The sequence below is a fragment of the Eucalyptus grandis genome, chromosome 3 (genome assembly GCF_016545825.1).
Source record: "Eucalyptus grandis isolate ANBG69807.140 chromosome 3, ASM1654582v1, whole genome shotgun sequence".
NCBI classification, from domain to species: domain Eukaryota; kingdom Viridiplantae; phylum Streptophyta; class Magnoliopsida; order Myrtales; family Myrtaceae; genus Eucalyptus; species Eucalyptus grandis.
The window spans coordinates 745,817-765,881 of NC_052614.1; the positions used below are offsets into that span (position 1 = coordinate 745,817).

The 20,065-nt window shown below is 38.6% G+C and overlaps 1 protein-coding gene across 1 annotated transcript; it reads right to left on the reverse strand.

The window, feature by feature from the left end:
• Window positions 1-12,815: 12,815 nt before the first annotated feature.
• LOC104435945 (lysine--tRNA ligase, cytoplasmic) lies at window positions 12,816-19,612 on the reverse strand. Its single transcript, XM_010048666.3, has 17 exons — window positions 19,334-19,612; window positions 19,114-19,189; window positions 18,321-18,389; window positions 18,063-18,228; window positions 17,877-17,970; window positions 17,033-17,118; window positions 15,845-15,963; window positions 15,707-15,769; window positions 15,146-15,271; window positions 14,778-15,060; window positions 14,595-14,691; window positions 14,339-14,495; window positions 13,838-13,981; window positions 13,677-13,745; window positions 13,457-13,600; window positions 13,298-13,349; window positions 12,816-13,182 (listed from the first exon to the last, which is right to left on the reverse strand). Exons 1-17 carry the CDS (start codon window positions 19,417-19,419, stop codon window positions 13,169-13,171), a joined length of 1,845 nt encoding a protein of 614 aa, XP_010046968.2. The 5' UTR covers window positions 19,420-19,612; the 3' UTR covers window positions 12,816-13,168.
• Between the last annotated feature and the right edge of the window lie 453 nt (window positions 19,613-20,065).

The window sequence follows — 20,065 nt, forward strand, 5'->3', positions numbered from 1 at the left end:
AGTCAATCTCATTTAGCGACAGGATGATGAGTACATATATTAAAGGGATAATGATATAAATGATCTAAGAATATTATCCCAATGTGCAATATGGCTGTTAAATTTTTAATTTATTTAATATGAATTCTAGAACTGTGTGAAAATATGCGAAATTGTTATTCAATTAATTCAAGATTAGGGACAACATAAAACATTTTTTTATATAACCTAGAGACTAAATTGAATATGTACAAAAAGTATAGGAATCACATTGAATAATTTAAAAGTTGAGAGACCACATTGCACATTGGGACAAAGTTCAATGATCATTTGCGTCATTTTTCAATATTAAATGATAAAAATTCTGACTAAAATTGATTTACAATGTAATTTATTAAGATAAAATTGGATGTTTTGGTAATACGCCTAACATATATATTTTTTAGGGATTCTCGATACCCCTAACTTTATTTGGAATTACATATTACCTTCAAGATTGAATTATATGATTGAGTGATAACTCACCTTCAAGAGATCTTCCCTCATAGATTCGACCCTTTTCATCGGAAAGAGACTTTGGTCCAATATTTTCTTCATATAATTTATGTGGGACTATAATAATTGCTAAGAAATTGCTCATCCTAAAAGATTTACCTATCACGGAATAAGTGTGTACAGTCAAGCATGTCCTAATACCTAAGGATGGGTGTGCAAAAGAATCGGGACCCACCCGCACTGCTCGGAATCGGACCGAAATCGCCCGAAACCGATGGTTCTTAAGGGAACCGGTTCAGTTCCCGGTTCCAATTTATGGAAACCGGCGGGTACGGTCCAGTTCTCGATTCCATGGGCAGATCCGCCCACTCACCACCGGACCGAACATTATATTATTATAATATATTAATTTTTAATATTAAAAAAAAAAATCGAAATTAGCAAATCTAAAATTTAGGACTCCAATTACCATGTCTCAATTCACTACTCTGCTACTCCATCTCGTCTCTCTCAGTTCAAAATCTCCCCTCGCTCCCTCTTCCTCTCTAATTTACCTCCGGATCTACTCATCTCCCTTCGAGTCCTAGTTCAAACTCGACGAAAGAGTGAACAATTCTCTTTTCTCCCCTTGAACTTGAACTTTCTCTCCATGCCGTCGCCACCTTTGCATTCACTGTCACTATCATCATCTTCGTTGTTGGGCTCGTCCCGCTTCTACCTTCCCTCTTCCTCCTCCCCCTCATCAGGCTTCTCCCATCATCCTCATCTTCAGGGAAAAGGGCGAACTTTAGGTCTAAGAACAACTCATCGTTCACGTTGTCCTCCTCATTGTTGGCCTCGAGGGAGGAGCGGGAGATGGCGGAGGTGGTGGCGAAGATGGTGGTGGCGGCCGAGATGGTGGTGGTGGCCGAGATGGAAGCAGCGCGATGGTCGTGACCACCGCCACAAGCTAGTACTTGAGGTGAATAAAGCTACCATGGTCGGGAGAGCCAAAATAAACAAATGTGGGGAGGGTGAAAAGGGGAAGGCGGGGAGGTTGGACTGGTTCTATGGATCCACCCGGGAATTGGATCGGACCGGTGGTTTGGTTCCCGGGTGGATCTATGGAACTAGCAAGTGGTTTTCGGTTCCAATTTTTCGGAATCGGTTCTTCCAATTTTTCGAATGGTTCTTAGCGGGTCCAATTCCAATTTTTCGGAATCAGTTCTTAGCAGGCGGTTCCCAATTCTAGGTTGGGAACCACCCACCCGGACAATGCATACCCTAACCAATACCTCATGTATCTTTGACCCAAAAAAAAAAAATAATAATAATAATAACTCATGTATCGCAAATCCTATTCTTGAATTACAGTAGAAGGACATGAGCGCTTCAAATAAAGGATAAGATATGTAAGACAAATCAAATAGGAAAGCATCAAGAATTGCAATTTTTGGCTAAGAGCACTGGGATAAACACGAATTTAGATCACGCCAAATCAGTTTCAAAATGCACGATACAGAGAAGTTTGATTTATTTCCACAAAAGTTGATAAAAGATTAGTGTCTTGCAAGAGATAAATAAAAAATAAATAAAAAATAGCAGAATAAGGAATAGACAAACGAAAGAATGTTTAAAATGTGATATATCCGGACCTTTTTTTTCTTTTCCCCTCTGCAAGGCTTCACAAGGGAAAAAGAAAAAGAGAAAAAAATATTAATAAAAAAAAAAAACTACATAAAATAAATATAAATAAATATAAATCGGCGTTAGCACTAATCATATCACGTGGAATGACTAATGCGGACTAAACTATCACATTAGCGATTTTCAATCAAAATTAAATCGTTAAAATATTTAGAATTAAATTAATAAATTATCAAAAAATTTAGAATTTTATAGAATTAAATTAGTAGCTACAGCACACGCGTGCCTTCTTGATCGTAATGCAATGCCTACGAGTCTCCAACGTGATGAAACGTCCACATCAGAAAAAGCCAAGATTTCATCTACACCAGCCAATGAGGATTAGGTGGTCTACATATTTAGACTAGCTCGAGCCTTTCGTTTTCGGCTGCAATTGCATTTCGCCACGCCCTCTTCTTTTAATAGAGACCGCCGTGAAATGAGCGCGTTACTTCCAAGTTCCAACCATCGCCCTCTTCTTCTTCCTTCTCACCCTTTATCTTAATTACTTTCGAAAAAAATTCTAATTTCATTTTTCAATCACTCGAATTATAAGAGTGTAATAATGACTCGATGCATATCAACTCTTACCTGCTTCTTCAGGTTATACGTATTCTCTCAATCACTGACCCCACATTAATTAAATTGCATCCCACTTGTCGATGATTGTTTTATTTTTTCCGAGCACTCACTGACCCTAGATGCATAATGCAAACTAAACAATATGGGAATACTGAAATTTTCAATTTGGAACCGAGGAGAAGTCAAACGAGCATGCGCCACTAGCCCTAACCCACACCTGTGTTTTCTCTTGCGGTATGACAACAATCATGAACGCGACTAATTTAGGTTTTATATGGAGTTTTTTTTTTTGGTCAATGAAATGCAATCATCATGCAATAATGTCATATTATATGCTTCCGACTTGGTTTATGAACATGCTCGAAACATTGTTTGACATCTCAATAAATGTTACCGGAATAAATTACTATTCCGTGGCACATTATTTCCCCTCGGTTAGGTCGAGAATGATGCTCCATCTTCCGCAGGGGAAGAGCAATTTGACTTGTGGAGTTCTATATTGCCTTGATTCCTTTTCCTTTTTCTTCTATTCTTTTCTTTTTGGATCTACCTGGTTGTATAGAGCAAATAACACCTGGTATGATTTATCTATATTGGGAAAGAGTAGAGCCGAAAAAAAAATATAAATTCGGATCATAAATGCCATGTGTTATTTCTAAATCTGGAAACACAAGCTCATCGTATGTGGAGAGTATATTATTTATTCAGAGGAGGGTTAAGGTGTTTTACCAGATCCGAATAATCTGGTCACATAGGACAGAGTTTCAAGGGATTTTCCTACTATTTTTTCCTGTCTTTTCCTTTTGCCTTTTGCCTTTTGCTTAAAGCTACGTTTCTTGTCCCGAGTTTTGCAACATTTGCATGAAAATCTGGAGTTCTAACTACATAAATAGTGAGCGGAACGAACGTTAGGTTTAGGGTTTCCCGTTATTTTATTTGTATAAGAAAGATGAGGAAAAAAAATAACCCTTAGTTTTGGGTATTATCATGTATTAAATCGGAAAATTATCCAAAAAATCCTAAATCTATTGTACTTTTGCCAATTGAGTCTTAAACATTTTCATTTTTTGCCGATTCAGTCCATCTGGCCAATTTTTGCTGGAAAATGCTGACTTGGACGCCAACGATGCCACGTAGGACTGTTGGCACTAACGTGGACAATTTTAATGATATTTTAATATCTTTTTGAATTTGTATTATTTTTATTAATTTTTTTTTTTCTGTTTTTCCCTTTTTTTTCTTCTTTTTTTTTGGCTTTCTTAGCCTTTTCCGGTGGCCGGCCACAGGCAACGGCTAGCCACCGGCCACAGCCAGCCAGCTGGCCTTGCCTGCCACAAGTGAGGCCCGGTCGAGCGAGGAGCCTCGGTGAGGGCTCCTCCAGTGATGGCGACGCCGGGCGAGGCCGGCCTGGCCTAGGCGAGGGCCAGCCTCGCTAGATCTGGTGAGGGGAGCCCTCGCTGGGGCTCGCCCTCGCCCAGGCGAGCATCGGCCTCGCCCAGACCAGATCTGGCAAGGCCAACCCTCGCCCCTAGCCGGGCGACGGCGACGATTTTGCATTGATGAGGAGGGCGACGACGCCGATCACGAACAACGAGGAGAAGAAGAAGATGACAGCAAGAACCACATTGAGGTGCGAACGCGAGACCACCCTATGAGATCCGGCGAGGACGGACTCGGATTGGGGGCATCTGCCATAAATCCACGCCAGCTTATCGACAAATTGTGCCGGATTATGCGCGATGAGGTCCTAGAGCTTGATCAGCACCTCCATTTCTCCCCCCGCCAACCGAAGAACAACGCCCCCACTCTCCCCCAATGTGGCTTGGCTCGGCTCGGCTCAGCTCGAAGAAGAAGAAGCCTCTGACCTAGAGGCCCAACAATGCTGCTACGGCGAGAAGCGGTGGCGAGGCCCCCAAATCTGGTCTGGGCGAGGGCGAACCCCGGTGAGGGCTCCCCTTGCCAGATCTGGCGAGGTTGGCCCTCACCCAGGCCAGGTTGGCCTCGCCTAGCGTCGCCATCACCGGAGGAGCGCTCGCCAGGGCTCCTCCTCGCTCGACGGGGCCTCGCCTATGGCGGGCAAGGCCAGCCGGCTAGCTGTGGCTAGTGGCCGGCCACCGGAAAAGGCCAAGAAAGCCAAAATAATAATAATAATAATAATAATAATAATAAAATTCAAAAAAATCAAAAAATATTAAAATATTATTAAAAATTGTTAACGTCAACACTGGCAATCCTATGTGGCACCGCCGGCGTCCAAGTCAGCATTTTCTTACCAAAATTGGCCGGATGAACTAAATCGGCAAGAAGTGAAAAAGGTCATGACTCAATTGGCAAAATTAAAATGTTTAAATTGAATTAGCAAAAGTGCAATAGATTTAGGACTTTTTGAACAATTTTCCCTATTAAATCGGGAGGATCATTCTTACTTATGCCCTCGACGAGAGTATATACGAACTTGCCCTTTAGACTTCCAATCTAGTCATGTCGCATTAGGTTGTCGACCATGCACGCTAAGGACAATAACCGTGCTTTACCATCTACGGGTGGGAACTTTCGTGGGACATGCGGAACTCCAATTCGACAACGATGTGTTTAAAAGGATGGCTAGAAGTAGTTGAAGGATTTGCGTATGATGTTAACATGCTGCTAATAGTAGGAAATGGAGTACGGTTCACGTCGTTTGTGAACGGAAATGTCAGGCAACTTGGGTTTTGGCCTGCCTTCTCCATCGCTCGAACGGCAGTGTACGGCAATTTTGTAGTCTTTATCATAGGGAGATGATTCAATAAAGCGTCCGAAACAGATATATATAAATATAAAAATGGGAAATTGGCGGGAAATACAAAGGTGAAGATAAAGCCACATTGAGAGTCAAGCTCTCTCTCGAGTAGGGACAAGGAAATGAACATCATACTCGTTTAACATTTAGGGTTTCGGCTGGTGGTGGACTATGTTAGATGATAAATAAAATTATAGGTAACTGTCCAAGTGGCCGCCAGCGTTGAACGTAATATTGATTAGGACCTTCTATTTCTGAAGAAAGAAAATCGAACTCCGGCAATCTTTTATTTAATATTCGATTTGACTTGAGCCCGTTAATCTTGCAGCATGTCACTTTTTACTTTAATTAAAGATTTAAAAGTTTGGAGTCATATAGTTAAGCATGGCATTGATGATGTAAATTGAAACTACTTGAACATATTTAGATAGTCAAATCTTCATTACCTTTTTCTGGTAATTAAAAAGAAAAAAAAAAAAGATACTTCGAGCATGCACTAGTTTAAAAGACCTTTCTCAAAAAAAAAAAAAAAAAAAAATTAGAGAGAGATGAGGCGATGGTAGGGCTGGCATCATCTAATAGGCCAACTTTGCTCTTGTGTGACGGCAACTTCTATTAAAATACACGCATGAGTTATGTTAGAGAAATTCCACATCAAAGAATTAATGTAATATAGAATAGTTAATATGTCCTAATTGACTCATAACTCATTGGCTTAAGTTTTTGAATGAATGTGACTGAATATATTAACATGCTTGAATCTAGGCTTCCTCTTAACAATCTCCCAAGGCAAAGATATCACACTCCCACCAAATGATATGAGAGCCGATGGTTGATTGGTAGCCTAGAAGAAATCTGGTGACTAATGTGGCTCGGCAGGTGGATGTTGTGGTGTAACAACGCAAGTCTGTTGATTGGTGGCCCAGGAGAAATCTTGTGACTAATGTAGTTCCTAGGCAAGTGGACGTTGTGGTGTAGCAATGTAGGCCTGATGAAGGATACACAAATTAAGAAGGAGCAAATCTAACATTGAAGCTCACATGTAAGATTCACGTATAAATTGTGTTAACAAAATCCCACATCGGAGAATTAATGTTATGTAAAGGAATTAATATATCCTAGGTTGGCTCATAACTCATTGACTTAAACTTTTGAGTAAATATGGGTCCAACTAAATATATTAACGGCTCGGATTTGAACTCCTTTCTAATCTCCCAGGCGAAGCTATTAAATTTCTACCGCCTTCAACAACTTCTTTCTATTTCGTTTCCACAAGTGGGACATTCCCAAGAAAGGATCAAAAAGCCCTAAATCAAAAATCATCTAATGCTATCATGTTCTAACAAGAATTCGCAAAAACCTCAAAATTATCAAAGAAAAAGCATATACAACAAGAAAGCAAAAACAAAGGAAAGAACCCAAGTTTCATGCCTCATGTTAGACGTCACTTGTTTTTGTTGCTTAGCTCCATTGTCAATTATCATAAACTTCTGCTCACACACGGAGTCACGCGTAATAAAACACGATTTAATGATGTCAAGCCAAGCTAAGTAACTTTAATTAAGTCTGGTACTTCTGTCCTTGAAGTCGCATGTAGCATTCCTTCTCGCAAACAACAAAACCCTAAAAACAAAGTACAGATAATAGAATTAGGTGCAAGATACAAAAAACATCGCAATTGATCTAAATTGTCATCCGACCGAAACAGCACGCTTCAGTGTACCGTTTCTTTTCATTCACCAATCTCATGTCAAGAGCTCCTGTCTTCGGTATATCAGTGCAATGATTTCCCCATGTTCGTCCAGATTCGTAGAAGTCCATCGAGTGAAGTTGCGTCCATGATCGAAATCGCCTATCATTCTTATCGACCTATGCTGTATCACGAATGATGTAAAATAGGTTTAATGGTTTATTTTAGCTTAAAAAAACTATCGATCATATATTACCATGCTCTTACAAGTAATTAAGATTAAGCTAGTTAATTGATTGAATTGAGAGTTGAAATAGGTATTGTGTGAATTCAGGATCAGCCAGTTTCCATGCATACGAAACAGTGTGTATGGATCATTAGGGCCTCTAAAATTTCGTTCAATTGTGCAGGACTATGCATGACAATAGACAACTAGACAAAATTACGAATGATCCCACGAATTTGTACTAATAAACAAAGAGTTTCAATGTTAGGAATTTGCCCGGCTAGTTCGGGTGCTCTATCCTCTTTGGATATCCCATCCACATTGAACAAAGCATGGGGAATGTGCATGTGCGGTTCTCATTGCGCAAACCTTTTGCTATATGCCATGTAAGTCCATTTCATGCGGATACAAGGAATCTTTTCTTTCTTTCTTTCTTTTCCCCCATTCTTCTTCTAACCCTTTTTCGCATGTTCAATTTATATGTTATTACCTCTATTTCCACATTCAAATTGGTTAAAACACACCCTAACTTATGAGTTGATGAAAATAATCTCAAGGGACTAAGGTGGAAAGGGTGAAATCTTTCTATTATTTTTCTTTCGTTTTTATAAGAACTCTGTCTCCTCTATTGTACTTACTATTGTGCTTAAGAATGAATTCTGTGAGAGACTTATTGTAATGAGCTTGAGTCTTGTCTGTAATCTTTGGAAGAAATTATCCAATCAGGTTTGAACCTATTATATGGACATCAATAATCCAAAACATTTCAGTTTGCTAATTAAGCCCTAAACTTTTGTACATAATTTGAGTTTGGTCTTTCCGACATATATTCGTCAAAATCGTTGACATGGTGGTATGTCATGTAAGACGGCCGGTGATGATTGGATCATCGAGTCAGTGACTTCCAATAAATATCGAGCAAAAAGACTACATTGAAATTTCACACAAAAATTTAGGACTAAATTAATAAATTGAAAAAGCTTAGAATTAAATTGGCATCCATACAATAGCTCTAAGACTGATTGGGTAATTTTCATAACCTTTATTAATCAACATACCTCAATCCAAATTATAATCATATATCACAACTTTAAATAAAGGAGGAATGATACTAGAAGTACCAAAAGTTATATACGGCGCTAATTTTAGTGCCAAAAGTTTTCGACAGGTCACTTAGGTGTCAAATCAAAGAAAAATAATCATTTAAGTGCCAACAACGAGAAATTATGATCAAATTGATCTCGTGGCATTTGTATATAAAAATTTTAAGTGACATATCTTACATTTTTATAAATAAAAAATTCCACATAGACATGCAAATTGGCATCGCTCAGTCCAACATGGCTGGCTGATGAACAAAATGATGTTACACATTGTCTTGGGCAAAAGTCATATTGTTTGAACTTGACTAGAAGGCCAATCCCGTCACATCTCTCCCTGTCACTCACTCGCCGTCGCTTGCTTATCGTCGCACGTCTGCCCTTGCTTGTTGTCACTTGCTCGTCCCCGATGGTAAAGTGAGTTTCTCTCTCTATGTCGCTCAATTAGAAGGGGAAAATTAGGGTCCGTGAGAGAAAATTACAGCTCGTGAAAGGAAAATTGGGGTTGTGAGCTACTACTGAAGCTCCTACTCTCCATTTGCAAGATTGAGCTATTAATCTTTGGGGCAAATCGAAATGGGAAGTGAGCTTGGGAATTTATGGCTCTTATTTGGTGAAAAGGTACTAGACAACATCGTTTTAAGGTTTAGATGCTTACTAGACTCTCTGGCGGGCCATGTTGACTTAAGAAACTAATATAAAAAATGTCATGTCGAATTTATGGCCAAACAAAACGGATTTGACACTAAAAAGATCATTTTTTTTTTAAAATGACACTTAAGTGATCCAAAAAAAAAATTAACACTAAATTGAACACTGCACATAACTTTTAGTACTTTTAGTGTCCTTTCATCAAAGAATTCCACTAAAAGAGAACTTGAGCCAAAGTTTTGGATATGACAAGAGTTATTAAAGATTAAAAATTTTACGAATTTTTAAATAAACATTCTAGATATCACCACTTTATTGATATTCTTTTAAAATAGAATTCCTAACTGCAAGCTCATTGAAATACTCAAATCTTAGAGGAATTTTATATTATTAAAAAAAAACGGAAAAACTCTATAAACTTCTCCTTCTTGAACACAAAAGAAGAAGAAACAATAGTCAAGAAATGATGGATAAAGATCATGAGACTGATTGATTCACGTTAAAGATATGTTTTTCCTCTTTCATCAAACTTATCTTTAACTAAGAAGTAATGAGATTATTTTGAACCATTTAAACTTTAAGGTGTGTTGGAAATTATTCGAGGAGTTGAAATAATGCGAGTTTTTTCTTCCTTGAAAATTGGGCCATTAATGGGGAATTTAATTGGTTGAACACATACATATTGAGAGATTGCAATGCATCTCCCCTGGTCACAAGCACGAAATGCGAACAACCTTCACCGGCATGCCATAGAGTGAAGATCAGCAATTGATTCACAAATAATAAGACGAAAGGAGGCTCCACCAAGACTAATTGGAACATGTGAACATGTGGTACACCTATTCAATGCTAAAGTACAAGCACCCCCCAACCATGCATATATATATCACTTTGGTTTGTACCTAGACATGACAGTGTGTGACAACAGTTAGGTCTTATTTTATGTCAAGTACCTGTCCATATAATTTGCCATATCAAGATGCCACAAGAATGTACATCATTTCAGTTTTATGTTCTGTGACAATAATCTCCACCTGCCTTAAAAGATGTCGCAAATGTATTCATAATTGTTACTTTCGATTGCACTCCAATTAGGCATCACTATTATCCCTTTCCCTTGCAGCACGAAGGTTGTATCTGTAAAATTATATATTCTCGTTGTATGGTAGAATTGGCGAGTCATATCATGAGAATGGAACTATCTTTTAGCATTAACATGCCCCTTGAGCATCCAACCTTTAAGGAAACAAAGGAGCAATATGGAATGATGAGATCGAGGAGATGAAACCTTAAATTTAGTTCCTCTCTCATAATTGAACATTATAATCCATTGTCCAGGGGACATAGAAGGCACAAAATTTGGACAAAATAAAACGCATGCTGACCTACTTCCACATGACTAGCGAAATAATTGTGGCCTGGCCAAGTTGGTCATCATATGCTGACCGACACAATTTTAATGGCTGACACTTTTTCTTGGCCGATCGACACGGATTCAACCCAATTTTGTATTTTGCTTGGTCCTCGAATTTCGGCATGGTTGGGTATCAGTAGTCCTGTGTGTGAATGGATGGATAATGCTTGTCCAGCGAGGATGGTTGAGTCCGTGCGTATAAAAGCTGTCTAAGGAGGGCACTTCTGCTCCCTCCCAAACTTAGTACATACTTGTCTGTTCTTGTTGGCTATAAAGCAATTTAAATTCCTTGCTCATTCGTGCCAAGATTGCATGAAAATGACAATATTGAATGTGCGAGATCATAAAGAAAATATGGTACCGTTTGAGTCCAAAAGAGAAGGATGCAATTAGTTGAGATTATTCCTATAGTGTTGTCGCATCATTCTGTATATCGGTCTTATTGCGCCATTGTACTAAGGTATCAAAACGCAATATATGGAGTTCGGATGCGGCTCCGGACGAGATTGTAATTTGTGGTCTGGGGAAAAAGAGCGATGGACCATGTCGCTTTTTGGCCACACTGTGCCCACAACAAAATCCCAAGAATCTTCTCTTTTATGACATTTCTTGCATTATTGAAGAACGATGCCCTCAAGTTGACTAATCTCCCTCTCACAAACACACACACCCGCGCCCACAAACTGGATAGAAGTAAAAAGGGGACCAAACCAAGCATGACGACCAGATAAACGTAGATTGGTGTTTTTCAATTGGTCTTTTAAATAGGTCGGGCCATGATGTTTATCACGTATTTCCATGACGCTTTTTTAGCTTCAAGGTGGGGAAAGCGAAGAGTGCACTCGGAACTAAGTATATAAGATTTATAAAACGATGTTGCCCAATGATAATGAATTTTGGCAAATAATGAAGGGATTGTGTCTATGTTCAATTATTAAAGTGAAGAGAAATAATCTATAAGCGAAAGTGGTGCATTCAAAAAGAGAGTAGGGGGTGGGTGGGTTAGAATAAAGAGTTGAAGATAGTCCAAAAAGAATCATTTTTTAAAGTGCGTAAAACGATTTATCAAATCCATGAATGAGTGACCTTTTGTGTTGTGTGATGCCCTCTCCACTCTCTCTTGCTTCTCCTTTCTCTTTCTATGTCCTCATCATGGAGATTCTTGAACATTGTGGCTTGTCTTCTCGAGACAATAGAGAGGAGCCGAAAGCTGCGTTCGGATAGTGCAAAACCAGGTGTGGCTTCTGATTCTTTCTTGTGAATATGGAATGTCCATTCCTCCCACTTACCCAACTTGGCTTGGCCTTTTGTTGCACTTCCCCAACTTCAAGTTTATTGTTATTTTCATTGATTTTCTAAGAAAAGAGAGAGAAAGGCTTCGTACCTCCATTGGACAAAGGATTATCTTAACAAAAGTATAGAGCCATGACACTATTTTCTTTTTTTCCCTTTGACTCTTATATTGGTAAATATAATGAAGCACAGTACGAAAATTTATGGTATCATGAACTTTGCATAAGATGTGAAACGTGATACACTAAGTCCTTTTTATTCTGTATCGAGATGTGGTAACTGCAATCGAATGTTGAGTGTCTTAGGGTTGTGCATTTGAATTATCAAATTAACTAGAAAAGGATTAGTGGGCAAAACAAAAATATTGGCATAAACTTATAAGGACAAATGAATTTCCATGACCTATCACTGTCATGTCTTGGCAGGGCTCCAATCTAAAAAGTCAAAAATTCACCAACATTATGGTACCCACCTAATTAAGGTTTAAAATACCATGGTCCAAGATGACATTGAGTTTAGGCTTTTTTACTTTTGCTAGGCCAACTTCTTAGAGGGACCAGCTAGTTGCAAAGGTCTAGACCGGCTCCAGCCAACAATGGCCCAATGTTTTCAGACAATTTGGGATTCCTTTTCTGCTTTGTTTCAAGGGAATGATATACAATCTCCATTTTCCGGAAACTTCTCTTTGAATTCTGCCTTCCTTTTCCCAAGTTTCATTTAAATGATTCCACTACATTTCTCTATATAAATGGCATTTTTTTTCTTTTGTCATGTTGTTGGACTTCTCCGTGGTCCATTATCATTACTGAATCAATATATTTATCAGTTTAGGTTGGTTAGATGCATTTCATCAAATCCCGCTACAATGCAGTTATTAATGTGCTGCTCATTGTGAAGGAACACGAGAGCTCTACAAAGAATGGCATTAGGATCATCGATGCTTGAAGAGAACTTGCTCATATGTGTATCAATCTATTAACTCTGAGCCAAAGTGTTCGACATATACTCTTAACAAAAACATTGCCTATTTCACATCCTCATAATATAGAGAAAATGAGTACCAAAGCATCCAAGAATCAAATTAATAAAGTTCCAAACAAAGTGTGCTTCCACATCCCTATGGCTGGCTTTTCAGTAAAAATACTTCAAGTTGTACTTAAAAACTAATGTAGATACCCAGATAATTTTGGGTCACGGCGCGAGGTACTGGCTATGATTCTAGGTGGATGGTAGTGCTTTCCACCGGAATGGACGAAACACCAGAATGTTCCAGTTTTTAAGTATGTCAACATCCCTAAGATGATGGAGCTGCCAGATAACCATTCAACCATCAGGCACAAAACTTATAAAATTGGCTGAATTGAATTCTAAGGAAGAGGAATAAATGAAGACATTTTCATGCAAAAGATATGCAGATTTGTACCTTTGGCCGGAGGCTCGTCTTGTGGTTTCATAGCCGGAAAGAGGAGCACTTCCTGTTAAAATAGAAAGCAAAACGTCAAAGCTACATCCGCGTGCATGATTGGACGTGGGCATATGCAAATATACACGAGAGAGAGAGAGAGAGAGAGAGAGAGAGAACCTTAATATTCTGCGAATCGGTCAAAAGCATGGTAAGCCTATCAATACCCATCCCCCAGCCACCAGTTGGAGGCAAACCATACTCAAGTGCGGTACAGAATGTTTCATCCAAAGCCATGGCTTCATCATCACCCGATTGCCTGTCCTGAATACCATGCAGATTCAATTCAGAATTGCTTCCCAAGAGTATAATAAAAAATTGCACCCAGCAATGATAATACCTTGAGTTGTTCGGCAAATCGCTCCCGCTGTACTACAGGATCATTCAATTCGGTATATGCATTGCATAGCTGACCAAAGAAAGAGAAAAGTTGAATAAGGAAAAAGAGACATGATGGAAGTATAAAAAACTAAAAAACCTGAACAAAGGTAGAAAGCATACTTCATGCTTGTTGGCAAACAACTCGAATCTTTCGGTCAGGCCTGGTTTCGATCTATGCCACTTTGCCAAGGGACTCATGATCTCAGGATGATTGATGATGAAAGTAGGATTCACACAGGTCTCTTCCAAGAAGTGACCCACAAGCTGCAAATGAAAAGGATGAAATGAACTCCAGCAACAGACTGAAGGTTATTGGCCAAAAGAAAAAAAAATTAAAGTGGAAATTAAGTAGCATGTAAATTTCCACTTCCAATAAATGCTTCTATTCAACTAGACACCTGTACCAACCAAGCTTCCATATCGCATTAAGTAATGAAAAAGGCAATTCAAGAGGGCTGCTAAATGGAAGGATCTTATCAACGTCCACGAATGATAACAAGACAATTGTAGAACTACAGGCATCTTTGCATGCTCATATTCAGAGACAATTTGCTGAATATATCAAGCAATCAGCTAAACAATGTTGTGAGTATCAGAACAGACAAAAGTATTTATGCTTACCTTGTCCAACAAACGAGTTGTCGTTTGCGGAGGAGCACACTTGACATCAAATCTAGCGCAAGCATCCATCAAGTACTTGTTAGCTTCAACACTCGACAGATCCTTTGGAATGTCAAGATTAGCGATCTTCTCCAACTCTTCTATCATGTCAATCCTCCTGCACAAGTTGAGTCCCAACAATTTGAGTCCCAACAAATGATCAAATGTGTAACAATAAATCCATCATCACATGAATTTGTCATGTGTAATCACGCACCTGAAAGGGGGAGTGAAATCAATCTCAATTGGATCGTTGTCAAGTCCATTTGCATGATACTTAATTTTATAACCACCAGTAAGTTCCTTCACCATTCCTGTTTTGTCAAATATGTCAAAGTATGAGATTTATAAAGGGAAACGAATATCATACAGGATGATTTTGACTGTCAAAGACACTAACCACTAAGCATTTTCTCAGTGAGCTCCATTATATCATTATAGTCTGCAAAAGCCATATAGAACTCACAAGTAGTGAACTCAGGATTATGAGTCAAATCTATTCCTTCATTTCTAAATTGTTTTCCTATCTCATAAACACGCTCCAATCCTCCAACAACCAGCTCCTTCAGGTAAAGCTCAGGAGCAATACGCATGTACAGCCTCATGTTTAGATCATTATGATGAGTCACAAAAGGACGGGCAGCAGCTCCTCCAGCAATCATGTTCATCATAGGTGTCTCAACCTGCAAGTTTTTAAGGACAAGGTTGAGAAATCTAATGCACTAGTCACAAACAGAGCAGACAAACAGAAAAGCATAGTTCACTCACCTCCAAGAAGTCAAGATCATCGAGGAACTTCCTAACATACTGTATGACCTTGGCTCTCGTCTTAAATATATGCCTAACCTCCAGATTCAACATCAAATCCAGATAACGCTGACGGTATCGAGTTTCCTAGAAAGATAATATATAGAGCAAATAAGTAAACCAAAAATATCAATTTCTACACATTGGTGCAATTTAGCAAATGACTCATAAGAAAGGGAGGAAAACTTGATTCAATCAACAGGTTACTAAGAAAAAGCTCAACCACTGTAGCTAGATGTCAATCAAGTATAACAAATAGCAGTAGAATGAATATTCATATTGCCAAGAACCTATCCCTTGCAATACCACATGATAGAGTCAAGTCATTCCAACATAAACTAAAGACAGTTGCTTTTTAGGGCACGATAGCATTCTAGAGGGCTACATCAGACATGTTGGATTTCCATTTATATGTCAAATTGCAATCTAGCACTGTTAAACAAACCAGTCTCAAATATAAAAAGTCCTAACACTGAACTGCGGACTATAAATACGACCAAATAAAGGATATTGATCAAGTACCTGATCTTTCAAAATATAGGTTTCAGGATTCCTAGTACTTCCTGGAACCCACAGTTCTGTTTTCTGCACAAGCACGCAGAATCAATCTCATCATGAAGAAATTTCTATCTTAGATAATTCTAAATCATGCCTTCTTACCTTCACATTTGCATTTTCTGAACCTGGAGCAGCTTTTTGTCTTGGCATCATGTGAAGACAATGGGACAAAACTATAAAAGACCTGGGAAATATGCTTAGCTCGCCCCTTTTGGTTTTTCCTGAAAGAACGAAGAAAAGAAAAACATTAACAAGGTAAAGGAGCCACCCAAGGAGAAATAAAGGTCTGGTTAAGAATAAATACAGCACGCATATTTTATATATGTGATATACCTAGGGCTGTTAAGATTAATGATGTGTGATTAATTATAAAACAAAATTTGATGTGGTCTAATATATAAAAGTGATTCTATGGACTTTGACAACCGATCTCTCGGGACAGGAGGGGGAGTCTTTTCGAACACCTTATTATACTTACCTTTCCCTGGGCTTGTCTACATTGACTTTCACTTTTTGTTTTTGTTTAATCTAAATCTTGCAACTTATACACCTTAAATTTATTTAAATCCAAAACTCCTAAAGCTTTCACAACACACAAATGCTAACAAATAGATTTACATAAAATATTTTCATAATTTTCTGAATTGCAATTAATACTTAGATTTGGGCTGGAAGTTAAAAAGTACTTTCTGCTTTTACACAGAAGCTGTGTTCATTGAAATCTGCATTAAAGGGAAAAAATTGAACCAACCAACCTAAGAAATTGTGCCCTTTGAAATTTTTGTGAACAGCAATTTATCTTATACATGGGTGTTCATATCCATAAAAGAAGAAAATGGTCAAATTCTTTCACCATGATCCCTTCTCTTTCCCCTCCAGCTAGGATTTACAAGAAGGAGATGAACATAAGAGGAACCAAGCATTGCCAAAACAACGAAAAAGGGCACATCCATTGCCAGAAGAAGCGAAAGTATGCCACAACACACAATGATTTACACCCGTTTTTCCCTCTCAGGACTAGTCAGCGAGTCAAACTTCCATGGAAGGCACCGCTACCATTCTCTGATTAGATATTGAATTATAATTTGAAGATATATCCAAAAAAGCAATTTAATAGTTCTCTTGACCAGCTAGAAGTTTTCTTTCCATCAAAGGACATGATGAAGTTATGGTTACTGACAAAGAATAGAAGATCTTACACTTAGCAACATCAACAGTAGCATCTCAGGCATCAAAAGTAAATAATGAGCATATGAAAGAAATACAGCAATAAAGTGGCAAGAGCCAAACCTGGAAAACCACTGATGCCCACAATATCCCCACGCTTCACGTTGGAATGAAATCTTGAAAACTCAGCATCATCCATACCTGATTTACTGCAGTTTGAAATAGAGGATTCAATTATGGAGTTATAAAGCAACAGAACGAAAGTGAGTATTACAAAACATATACCATTTTGAAGAAAGGGTTAATATAGTCAATAAACAAAAGGTTTTCTCTTCCTTTCCTTTTCTGTATCTTATGGGTTTTCATTGATTGTACTTGTGGTAGAGAAAGGCAAAGTTCTCGCACAAATGGACGCAAGCCATTAAATGTTTAAGCATGCATATGTGCAATCATGCTTGACTATTTCGACATGGAAGTGCAGTAGAGCAAAGGCTCGCACGGAGAGGCCCATTTGATTAGAGGAAGGGAAAGCAAAAATTGTTGGAGGGAGATATCTTAAGAACATAGTCAATCATTGATGTGTTGACAATCTCTCAAACTGCAATCCAAATATTCTTAGGCCAAAACTGTCGCTAAGCTTTCAAAATATTGCAAACAAAAGGGCATGGAAAACATAAGCAAATGATCTTGAAGCTGTTGTAATTCAGTTTCTGACTAACATTATTGCCTAAAGGTTTTGGATGATCGATGAATAAAAATATGAGAGCATTTGAAAGAGATATCCGAGGTAATTAAAGCCACTAGTGTATGAAATATGTCCAGAATAATGATTATTTCTACTACATGCGAATTGCTAACTAAATGGAAACATAAGATGGTAAAAGTAAAAGTAGACAAAAGAATATCAAAGAACAAAAAAAATAAAAAAAGAATTTTGCAAGCAATAAAAAAAGGAAATCAAAGTCACCTAGCATCAGCCATGACTTGCACTTTTGCTCCACCCCCATGCAAATCATAAAAAAACAGCTTTGAAGATGAAGATCGTTTGTTCATGATTCGACCTTGAACAACAGAAACACTGGTGAGATAAAGAGCAGGAGCCAAGCCAAAATAACACATTTCTCCCATACAAAGAAAACACCGTTATAAGTACCAGCCAAAGATATGGATACATCCTCAAGATGCTCTCCATTGTTTAAGCCTCCGTACTGGTTAATATATTCAGGGATAGACATCAAAGCTTGAAACTTGTGAGGATAAGGGTTTTTCCCATCTGTCTTCTGTGCCTCAAGATACTTCAGCCTGTTTTGAAAGTATTGCTGCCAGTAGGCAAGAGAAAACAAGCATGAATACATGAAGCTCTTAAAGAAGTAGTAATATGCAATACAACAAGGGAGGAAATGATACATACTGTTGGATCCATGTCCTCATCATCAGCTGCTCCAGGTTTCTGAGACTGGGAACTTGCCTTGCTAGCGGCCTTCACATTTGTACAAGTCAAATTAGCATCAGGATTCAAGTCATTGAAAGAAATGACAATACCAACATTAACAAGAGTCGGACCAGGATTGATCCACTCAAGATCTAAAATGGCCATCTACTTAAGAAATAATCATCTTTGCCATTCAACTTTATTCAAAATAAGTGTCCTTGGGCATTATTTATATTTAAAGGCTTCGTTTATGCAGGTTTGAGGACAAAAATAAGCAAGCAACTATAATCAGAAAAGTGCCAACCCCCCCCAAAAAAAAAGAAAAAAGAAAAGAAAACCAAAAGAAATAAAAGGAAGAAAAACAAATCCTTTTCTTTGTACTAAGATTAAGACTCTTCTAAAAAGACATCTATCCAACAGAGTTAACAGAAAACAGAAGATTGTTTACTATGAACTTGCGTGCGCAGTCCATCTGATTTGCTCTGCATGATATACTGATAATTTATCCACATCCAACAATGGGGAGACAAATCCAAATGCAATCTAGCTGCCGATTGTTGATGCAAAATGCCTAACTATATATGCACTAGGTTTGTAAAAATTATGGAATTTGTGTACTCCAGATAAGGCCAGTTATGACCGCTGATGCACAAAACTCCTCCACATTACGAAAGAAAAAAGCGGAAAAACTCTCCGGCCGACGTCTCGATGGAACCAGTTTCTAGAACGACTAACGGGAAATTCACGAGCGCAAAGGGAAGCAACGTCCTACCAGCTTAGCCTTCTCCTCCTCCTTGCGCCGCCTCTCTTCCTCCCTCTGCTTGTTCTTCAGCTCTTTCTTGCGCGCACTGCGGTCGGTCAAAAAAAAAAAAAGAAGCTCGACCCATCAGAACCCACAAACGGAAAAACGAAAGCGCGAGGAAAAAAAGCGAGCTTGATCTCAAAGCACCAAACTCTGATCGACCATCGAACGTATACGCAGAGAAACTTACTTCTTGCTCTGCGTGTCTCCGGACGAGGCGTCCACGGCCAGGTCCGCGACGGCTTTCGCCGCTTCGTCGGCGGGACCTCCTTCCATTGCCGGGGAAGACGGCGGCGCCGCAATGCCTTACGGGAGAGACCGGGTGCAGAGCAGGAAGGTATATCACGGAGAAGCCGCCGGTGCTAGGGTTTTCGCTGGGATGAGAAAGAAGCTGAGGAGGCTCTCGACAGCGATATGCACGCGTACTACCGGGGTTGGCGTTACAAAAAACCTAACATTTTTGGGTTGGGAGCTTATGAATGAAGATCGATGAGTGAATAAAGGTGACTTATTCATCTGGGATGTGTTAATTATACATCTTAAAATTTATCACGAAAGTATAATTATGACAAGTTCGATAATGATTATATTCCTCATAACAAATTCGATAAAAAATTATTATTTTTTATTCTATTCCCGATGATAATTTCTAAGATTTTAAGGCGTTTGATAATTGTCAAACTTTATGATTTTGGAATAGAATTGTGTTTAGTATCGTGCTAATTGATTATGTTCCAAATTAATTTCTTTTAATTTTTAAATAATTTTTTAAATTTTTTTATTTTTTTTTCCTATTATTCTTTTTCCTTTTTGGCCTGGTCGGCTTCTTCTTCTTCAAGAGCATCGCTCCCTCGCGAGCAACTTCATTGGCCGAGCCTCACCGGTTAGGCCGGCCTCGCCACTGGGCTAAGCTTGCCCGGCC